At 53.4% G+C, this 10294-nt stretch overlaps 1 protein-coding gene across 4 annotated transcripts in view; it reads left to right on the plus strand.

Annotated features, from left to right (window-relative positions):
* ZNF710 (zinc finger protein 710) overlaps positions 1-9129 on the plus strand; it is a 66872-nt gene extending 57743 nt beyond the window's left edge. For all 4 annotated transcript variants that reach the window (XM_072737288.1, XM_072737286.1, XM_072737287.1 and 1 more), the window contains 3 exons: positions 1232-1423; positions 1863-2037; positions 6412-9129. In XM_072737288.1, the coding sequence (XP_072593389.1) occupies positions 1232-1423; positions 1863-2037; positions 6412-6578 (534 nt within the window). In that variant the 3' untranslated portion in view covers positions 6579-9129. The remainder of the gene's footprint in view (positions 1-1231; positions 1424-1862; positions 2038-6411) is intronic.
* The last annotated feature ends 1165 nt before the right edge of the window (positions 9130-10294 follow it).

The following is a 10294-nucleotide window of genomic DNA, read 5'->3' on the forward strand; positions in this document are numbered from 1 at the left end:
TGAAAACAAAAAGGCTGATAAAATTGAAAATATCCCTGTCATCAGCCTCCATTTGCACAATGCGTACATCATGCACTTAGAGACCAAGTGCCCCAAGGTAAGGCCCCCTGGTGGTCAGACACCTCCTCAGTGTGACAGGCCAGCATTTGAGCCCTTTTGCTCAAAGAAACAGACCCAGGCACCGGTTGCTTATAGTAAGAAACTTTGTGCCGAATAAACAGTTGGGACAGCTGCTGCGACCACACATAGAGTCTGACCCATCTGTCCCTCTGGGTGTCTCCTAGATTACTGCCTCAGCAAAGAGGTCAGCTCCCAACTATTGTCTTAACTTTCCTCCCCAGACAATATACCAGCCCCCCTGTGCTTACCACACCCTTTCCTGCTCTGGGGTCACCTCTAGACAGTGGAAGAACATGTTGACAGTCAAACCGGAGGGTTTTCCACTGGAATCATTGTCTCCTAGGGCCAAGTGTCCCAGACTCTTTCAGTGAGAAGAATCACTGGAGGGTCCTGTTGAGAATAAACATTCCTGGGCTCACTGGCCCAGAATCTCCAGGGAGGACTCTCCCGAGATGCTGGGTGTGCAACAAGGTGGTTCTTATTACCAGGGAAGCTTGGAATAGCCTCAAGGGGTCAAGTGGTTAGGCTCCAGAGGTTTGAGAACTCTTGTGTTCAAGATCCAAATGTCATTTTTCCTGGAGTGTCTATACTTTTTGTCATACTCTCAAAAGGGTCAGTGAACCAGAAGGACCACAACACTGAGGGGAAAATGCATACACATGCCCTTGACCTGAGCACAGCAGCCAGGCTACAGCTGTCTTCTTGGCCACAGATCCCTGGTGCCTGTGTGATGCTAGTTGTCACAGATGCCCAGTAAATGGTTGCTGGACGAATGAATGAATGAACATGAATTGGCCTTGGTGTGCTGGTACAAACCTAGAAGTACAGGTGGGCAAGAGACAGGTGTGTAGGAACAATAAGGCTCAGCCAGTCTCTGCCTGTTACTGGAAGGCTTCCTGGAGTAAGTGGCCCTGGCCTGACATTCTCCCGGTGGCTTTCAACAAGTTGTTCCCATCCAGAACACCCCCAAGAAGTCGCTTCCCAGAAGCTGCATATACCCAGACACCGTGCCCTATACACACACACACACACACACACTCACACTTCCAGAGGTTGTGCCCGTCCCGTAGCCTCACTATCACACCTTCTCCCCACCACCACCCCCTGCCAGGGCGTGAAGGAGTTCAAGTGCGAGGTGTGCGGTCGGGAGTTCACCCTGCAGGCAAACATGAAGCGGCACATGCTGATCCATACCAGCGTCCGGCCCTACCAGTGCCACATCTGCTTCAAGACCTTCGTCCAGAAGCAAACCCTCAAGACCCACATGATTGTACACTCACCTGTGAAGCCATTCAAATGCAAGGTACCAGGCTGTTGGGGCCCCAAAGCAGGACGTCCCCATGGGTGGCCCAGAGTCAGCACTACCTCAGAGCCTGCCTGGCCAGTGCCAGCAAGGGACCCAGGTTTGGGTGAAAATGCCTGGGCTTGAGGGGGTCGCTGTGGGCTGTGGTGTTCAGAGGTGGTATTGCTTTGGGAGTTGGGGAAGGGGTGAGGGTCTCCGGAGGAAGAAAGCCCAGGGGTAGGACTCTGTGGTGGAAGAGCCCAGCCCTGGGGTTCTAGAAACTCCTGATCAGGGAGACCAGAATGAGCAGCTTGGTTCTCCAGCTCTCAGGCCTTTAGGGTCCCATAGGAGGGGACGGAGTGAGTGCTGTCCAGAGTGAATGGGATTCCAGCCCCCACCAGAGGCTCTGGGAGGGCAGGCAGGCTCCAGGGTCTCCTGACGCCAAGTTGGTGTGTTGCAGGTGTGTGGGAAGTCCTTCAACCGCATGTACAACCTGCTGGGTCACATGCATCTGCACGCGGGCAGCAAGCCCTTCAAGTGCCCCTACTGCTCCAGCAAGTTCAACCTCAAAGGCAACCTGAGCCGACACATGAAGGTCAAACATGGTGTCATGGACATCGGCCTGGACAGCCAAGGTGGGTGAGCCCCACACAGTGGGCAGCACACCTGGGAGCCCCCTGTCCCATCAGGGGCATTGGGGAGGCCGGCCAGGCCTGGGATCTCACTGGGAGCGGCCCCAGCTGAGAGAGCAGATCCCTGTGAGGGTTGTCCTGGTGATAAGAATGGGGTATTGACATATTCTATAAAGGACTTCAGCATGCTCATGATCATAAAGAAATACACTAAGTGATATTGATCCCATGCTGTGCGCCAGGCCTTTAGTAACTTACCTGATCCTCACAGTGAGGTTGGCTCTACTAATTATCCTCATCTTACAGATGTGGAAACTGAAGGACAGAGAAGTTAGGTAATGCTTGGAAGGTCACAACACGGCGGGGGCAGCACGGGGGCAGGGGACACAGGCGTTTTTATGACTATGACAATGACACTGAAGATTTATGGTTGGCTGGGACTGGAAGGATCAAAAGGGAAAAGGAGCAGCTGGAGAGATGAAGGAAACCGGGTGAGATCCCAATTCCAGCTATACCATGGGAAGGTCTGTGGGCATCTGGGAGGAGCTCTGAGCTTCCCAGCAGCCAAGGCAAAAAGCTTAATGTGATCCGTCACACTCTTCATGGTCCATAGCAGTTCCATAGGCTGGTGTTGTAACGTCCCGAAGTGTGAGTGTCGCCTGTCCCCCCCTCCACGCTCATCAGACATGGAAGACTATTAGTCTCTGTGGCATATTGAGGGGAGGAGGGACTTTAGAGATTCTACTGGAAGAAAGAGCTGATGGCACGTCAGGAAGTCTCCCTGTGTAGTCTGGAGCTATTTGACTAGTGTCAAAGAACTTGCTGGAAATACAAATTCTGCAACCCTCTAGACAAAGTAGCAAGGAACATGCCTTGACAATATGGGTAAGTTGACTTGCCTGGATGACATTACTCACTAGCCGTCAATCAGATGTTGGGGGATGACTGCAGGAACCCTGATTTGGTTTTCCAGCAGCTAACCAGTGAATGGCCTGGGTTTTCTGGCAGAAAGGACTGTCAATCAGTTTTCTAGTCTTGTGAGCAAGGATGCAACCCCATTGGCTGCATATAGGCGCTCTCTATAGCCCTTCCAAACCCAAAATGTGCTATGGAACCAACAGTATCAGCATCACCTGGGATCTTGCTAGAATAGCATACTCAGTCCTACCCTAGACCTCCTGAGTCGGAGTCTGCATTTCAAGAAAGATCCCAGGGCGATCAGTTTGCACAGTAGAGTTTTAGAGGCAATGGCACTAGAGTGGTGGTTTCAAACTTTGGTATGCATTAGAATCACCTGGAAGCTTGTTAAAAGCAATGGTGAGGCTCCACCCCTGGAGTGGCTGAATCTGTAGGTCTGGGGTAGAGTTGCAGAATTTGCATTTACAGCAAGTTCTCAGGGGATGACAAAGCTGCTGATGAGGGACCTCACTTTGAGGACCTTTGATCTGGACTCTAAAGGTCTGGTTCTCCAACTTGGCTGTACATCGGAAGCACCTGGGGAATTTTTAAAATGCTGATGCCCGAGTCTCAACCCCAGAGATTCAAATGTAATTGATCTGGCATGTGGTCTAGGATCAGCACTTTAAAGCACTTTAGATAATTCTATGTGCAGTAGAGTTTGAGAGCCACTGCTCCAGCAGACCTGCCTGTACCTAGCCCACCAGGAGGCACCAGAACAGAACTTGTCCTTTTGGAAACAGCTGTCCTGCACACCTTGCTTCCAAGGGGTGGTTAAGGCACCAGCTCTTTCTGTCTGAGGTCAGGAACCAGGCATACACAGGACTGCTTTCTTCCTGACTGTGCCAGATGACGGACAGTAAAGTAGTGATGGGCACTGGATGGCTGGGACCCAAGCCAACCTGCCTCACATATAACCTTGGTCTGAAAGCCTAGGCTTCACACTTGTGTAGGAGGAAGGCAGTGTATATTCTAGATGGAACCATCTAGTAAACTGGAACTATGATTTGGGAGATGGATCAATGTCCTTGTCAAAAATGGTACACTATTAGCTTGTCTTTCATCCTTTAGTTAACTGTGTCATGTGAAGGTATGGCACAAGGATTTCAGGAAGAAACAGCCTAGTGTCTTTAAGATTTGGAACAGCTGGCCTTGTTTTATAAAGTCAGGAAGACTCATAGTGTGTCAGATGCTCTGGGCACGAGTAGTAGACCACCTCCCCACCCCCTCACCCCACCCCCAACACTTGGGCTGGCTGAAACAATAATGAAATAGATTAAGAAAGGGCTTGAAATCCAGGCCGTCTTCAGAGTTGCCTGATTCAGCCCCCCAACAATGTCAGCGGGGTGAGGCTCCCTCCATTTGTTCACAGCATTAGCTCTGATTTTCCTCATGGTCACAAGATGGCTGCCCACGCTCTTCAAGGCAGTGTGCTTGCTTGTGCACAACCAGTGGGAGAGTAAGCCTATTCCCTTTGCTCTGTAAAACCAACGAGAATTGTGTAAATTCAAAGAATTTAGAAGCAGGCCCCCTCCTCAGGATTCAGAGGCCTGAATTCATTCCTGAACCTCTGGTTGGCAAGGGCCGGAATTACCCCTAGACCGTTGGCTCTCAACTGGGGGTGAGTTTGCCCCCTGAGGATGTCTAGCCAAGTCTAGAGACATTTTTGATTGTTGCACCTGGGGTGATGCTACTGGCATCTTGCTGGTAAAGCCCCGGGATACTGCTAGCCATCCCATCATGTGCATCCTACAGTACCCCCCACAATAAAGAATTATGGCCCAAAATGTTAATAGTCCCAAAACCCTGCCTTAAGCTTATTAGGGCTACCCCCCCCCCCCCACTGGGGTCTGCTTCTCCTCAAAACACATCACTTGTCCTAGGTGGGGCTCAATCCTTGCCAGCCAGCTTCCCAGGGTCCCCAGATCATACCCTGGGCTTCCCTCCATGTAACAGAAGGTGGCCCCAGGCCTCCTCTGTGGAGCTTTCCAACTGGCTTTTGTTCAGATACTTAAGCACTTTATAGTAATATTTCAAATTAATAAAATTACAAGAGGCTTCCTAGAGGTTTTGCCTTGTGCATCTATGTTAACCTACCTTGAGGACACCTGGGTGGTTCAGCGTTTGAGCATCTGCCTTTGGCTCAGGGCGTGATCCCTGTCCCTGGATGGAGTCCCACATCGGGCTCCTGCAGGGAGCCTGCCTCTCCCTCTGTCTCATGAATAAATGAATAATATCTTAAAAAAGAAAAGAAGGAAGGAAGAGAAAGAGAGAAAGAAAGAAAACTTACCTACTTAAAAAAAAAAAGCTACCTTGGATGTTTGTCCTTGAAGAGCAAAGCCCAAGGAGACCACTGGGCAGAATGGGTTTAAAGCACCAATGCTGGGCAGCCCCAGTGGCGCAGTGGTTTAGCGCTGCCTGCAGCCTGGGGTGTGATCCTGGAGACCCGGGATCGAGTCCCACATCAGGCTTCCTTTATGGGGCCTGCTTCTCTCTCTGACTCTCTCTCTCTCTCTCTCTCTCTCTCTCTCTCTCTCTCTCTCTGTGTGTGTGTATGTGTGTGTCTCCATGAATAAAGTCTTTTTTAAAAAAAATAAAAATAAAAAAATAAAGCACCAATGCTGGGACGCCAGGTGGCTCAGCGGTTGAGTGCCTGCCTTCGGCTCAGGGTGTGATCCCTGTCCCAGGATTGAATCCCACATTGGGCTCCCTGCATGGAGCCTGCTTCTCCCTCTGCCTGTGTCTCTGCCTCTCTCTGTCTCTGTGTCTCTCATAAGTAAATAAAATCTTGAAAGCAAGCAAGCAAGCACCAATGCTGGTAGCAAGTCAGAGGTTAGAAAGGGCTCCCTCCCACCATTTGAAATGCCTCAAATGGTGGAGCAGTGCAGTGGATCAAAACAACAGCACCAGCTGGGTGCCCTTGGGCAAGTTGATTGACCTCTCTGAACTTCCTTTTGACTTACTCCATGGGATTGCTGCGAGCATTCATGAGACAGTGTATGGGAAGTACTGGGCATACAGTAGGTGCTTAAATAAGTGGTGCTGCAGAAACATGGCGTAGAGCAGCAGGGTTTCATGTGGCCAATGGGACCAATGAGAAACACTGCAGAGGATGCATAGTAGGGCTGACTCAGGAGGGCAGCAGAGGCTTGACCCAAAGAAGAGTTCAAGGCCAGGCCTGCACCATCCCCCCCCCCACCTTCCCCACCAGCTTTACCGCTCAGGTCTGGTGACCCTTCTGAGAAGCCACAGGAGCCTGGGGTTTCCGAGTGCAGGAAGGAAGAAAGGCAGCTGAGAATCCTCTGGAAGCAATGACTAAGAAGTCCTTCCTTGAGAAAGGTCATCTGCTTTTCTCATGCAGAAGCGACTGGCTCTTGCCAGGAGGCAGCATCCGGGCCTAACCGTGCCCCTGTCTTGCAGACCCCATGATGGAGCTGACGGGCACGGACCCCTCCGAGCTTGACAGCCAGCAGGAGATAGAGGACTTCGAGAACGCCTATGCCTACGCCGGTGTGGACAGCAGCGCTGAGGCCAGCGTCCTCACCGAACAGGCCATGAAAGAGATGGCCTACTACAACGTGCTATAGCACAAGCAGGGCCGCCCAGAAGGGGCGGGGGGTGGGGGGCAGGGGGCGTGGGGGGAGACCCACGTGCTGCGGGCTGCACCTCCTACAGCTGAGAAGCTACTGCCTACAGTCCTGAGGCCTCCCCCCCACACACACACTGAGTCATTTGCACCACTAGGGACCTTTTGACCAAATGGAGACTGTACTACTGGCCTCAGCTGTGAGCCAGGCACAGGCCCCAGGTATGGGGGGAGGAAGGAGGATGCAGGAGGCCCAGCTCTGGGTCTCCTCGGCCTTCTGCTGTGGGAGGATGGGAGAAATGCTGATGGGGCCAGCTGGGGACAGCTCACAGGACCTGGGCACAGGTCCTCAGGTCTCTCCAGGCCCAGCCGAGCTGGAGCAGCCGGTGTGGGTAGGGCCTCCCGATAGCTCCTCAGGGGTCCTGACACTGGAGGAAGAACTTGAGCCTTGCGTTGTTTCCCCTATAGACCAACTCCTGCCTCTAGGGATGTTTAAGCTCCTGTGCTGGTCAGCACTGCCCCCCACCTCCACCCCCCACCAGCCCCTGGGTTGGGGAAACCCAGAGGCCCCTTCCCCACCCTGTCCATGAACAGCCAGGCAGGGCCCTCTGCCTTCTACCTCCTGGTGTCCCCACGCTCTCCTCAAGCCAGGCATGCATGCAGCCCCGGCCCTGGCCTCAGGAAAGCGGGTTGCGGCCCAGCCCCCAGCTAATGCCCTCTCCAGCCCACCTCCCAAGGCTCCCATCTAACAGCAGCTTGAAAGTGGGTGTCCCTAAAGTGGGTTTCAACAGATGTCACCCAGTTCTTGGTTATACTGGTCACTGTATGAGGGTCCCCCAACGTGAACAGAGCTGGGACATGCCTTTCACTGGGCACACGCTAAGACAGGTGGAGGCCCTTGGACGAGGGGCAGGGCACAGAGATGGGATCACGGGACCTAGAAGGGCTGTCCTCAGAGGAGGCCAAGGACCACCGGGGTGGCGGCAACTGGAGTATCGTATCATTAACAAGTATCCATCTTGAGGAAGTGGACAGCCAAGAGTCAACAGGTTCCCAAGAAGAGCAACATAGTTAAAAGAAAATGAAGACCATAGAGAAAAAAAAAATTTTTGAGCAAAAGGGGTATTTTGAAGGTAATTTATTTTTTTCCTTTCCAATTCTGTGTCGCCTTTTCTTTTCTGATGGAGATCATTTTCTTTTTCCAAATGGAAGCTCCCTCGCATGCTGTGCGTGCTCCGTGCCTCCCCAACCTCGAGCAAGCAGCCAGCCAGGCAGGACTCGGGCAGAGGGGGGACTGCTCTGGCCTCGCAGGTGCCCGCAGGGAGCCTCGGGCCGGGGCAAGAGGCGGGAGACAGAGCTGGGCAGGCCCTCAGCCTCTGCCCGGCCCCTCTGGCCAGTGACTCGCCTGGCACCACCCACCGCAGCGGCCGATTCCGCTGGGGCCGGCAGCTCGCTCCCTTGCTTGCCCGATTGCATCGCCTCTGTCCCCATGACAGCTCCTGCCCCAGGGAACCGAAAGACAGGCCCAGGGTGTGAAATCATAGCACATTCAGGAACGCTAGGGCACCCAGACTCCTACCCACTTACCTCCTGAGGCCTCAGTGGGGAGGGGCAGGCAGGGCTGTCCCCAAAGGCACGAAGGAGGTGAAGCCGCCAACTTCAGCCTGGATACCAGGAAAGGAGGGGTCGCAGCCCGGGCGGGGTGCGGGGACCAGTCTGAAATGCAGCTACCCCCAAAGCTGTATCCTTAGTGAAGGACCAAGCCAGGCTTCAGGGTGGCTGTGATCAGGACAGAGGGGAGGACAAGGTGGCCTCGGGATCGGGCAGCCAGGTGCCCCCTTCCTTCTCTGCTAAAGCTCACGCTAAGAGGCAGCAGACAAGATGGCTGGGGTCTCACATGAGTCTTTCCCCTCCAGAACCCCGAGGCCCCCTGACCACAGCCCCCCCAGGTGCCCGCCATGATGACCCTCAGGTGGCAGTGACCCCCGTCACTGTAGAAGACATTTTCTCCTGCTGAGCAGAAGCATCACCCCCTGCAAACTACCTCTTCCCACAATGTCTTTCTCCCCTGGTACCAAAAAGAACCCTGTACCTCCTCCCCATCCTCCTCCTCTTTCCTGCCAGTGCAGTGGCCTTGGTCTTGGAAACCTAAGGGAGAAGGTCTGGCCCCCAGGGTGGGGCTCCCCCTTCCTCCCCCAGCCCTGCCATCAGCACTGGCCTTCTGCGAGATTCGATACTTGAACGCCCCCCTGCCCTGTGCCTTTGACCCGGGCAAAGCTAAGAGAAGGAAGCAGCACAACTCACAGTTTGAGCTGGGGGGTGGTCTCGGCAAGGCTCCTGTCCTCACCCCTCCCCGACCTTTCAAGAGAGGCGTGCAGCCTCTTGGGTGACTTAGAAACTCCTGGACGAATTCCATTCTAACTTATTTTGACGTGTATACAAACCAACTGTTTAGAAATTCCACTTGTGCAAAGCCCTACTGTGTTTTTATGTTCCCGTTTAAAAGAGAAGTTTACTTAGCAATAATTATAAATAAATGAATATTCTTTAGCGAGGTGACTGTGAGTGCTTCTTCCCATCATTCCTGAGGCCCTCCTCCCCCGAGGAACCCCTAACAGGGCTTCCCAACCCCATGCCGCAGGCCATAGCTCCCCAAGGCGGGGAAGAGACCCAGATCATCCTTGGCATCAGAATGGCCACCTGCAGGGCCAGGCGCCTACACGGAGCAGCTCCAAGCCCAAGAGGGAAGGGCTCTGGCCAAGGCCCCAGAATTCCCACCACTTGCAGAGAAAAGCTGTGTCCCCTCCTGACCCACCAACAGAGCACCAGGAAAGAAGCCAGCTCACGATGCCAGACTGCACTTCAGAGGCTGCCAGCCCTTTCTACCAGTGGGCAAGAGGGGGCCGGAAACCTCGAGCTTAGGCCCAGCTCACCAGCTTTTCTTCCCACAGCCCTGGGGGCTCGGTGATTACTGAAGACAAGCAAGTGAGTAGTCCCTGGAACAGATGGAGGCCACCAGTGTGAGTGGCGACTGGAGCCCATCTCAAAGCTAGCAAGGTCCAGTGTCAGGAGCCACGAGAGTCCCCCGAAACTGGGGAATTGGCTTTGGGTTGCCAAGTATTTATTTTATCAAGTGAAGCTGGTACAAGTCTTCCCCTGGACACATAAACACCAAAAGTAGGATATGATCCCTGCATAAAAAATAGCCCTTTAATCTGGATTTATTTCGCTTTACAGCAACTTTATAATCTTACTCTTTTGGTTTTGCCCAAGAATGGTGAAAATGAACCCAAGTCTGGGATGCAGTGATCTAGACCCCATGGGGCCCCCAGTCCCAGCCCCAACCCCCAGGCAGCCATGGAGAGGACAGAGAGGCAGCTGCTGGGTGGGACCCATTTTGAAAACCGAGAAAAGGGCAAATAAAGATCTGGGGAGGTTTAGAAGGTTAGAACCAAGGGACACCTGGGTGGCTCAGTGGTTGAGTCTGCCTTTGGCTCCGGTCATGATCCCGGGGTCCAGGATTGAGTCCCACATCGGGCTCCCCGCAGACAGCCTGCTTCTCCCTCTGCCTGTGTCTGCCTCTCTGTGTCTCTCATGAATGAATAAATAAAATATTTTTTTAAAAAGAACATTAGAGGGATCCCTGGGTGGCGCAGCGGTTTGGTGCCTGCCTTTGGCCCAGGGCGCGATCCTGGAGACCCAGGATCGAATCCCACA

The sequence above is a fragment of the Vulpes vulpes genome, chromosome 14, assembly GCF_048418805.1.
Source record: "Vulpes vulpes isolate BD-2025 chromosome 14, VulVul3, whole genome shotgun sequence".
Lineage (NCBI taxonomy): Eukaryota > Metazoa > Chordata > Mammalia > Carnivora > Canidae > Vulpes > Vulpes vulpes.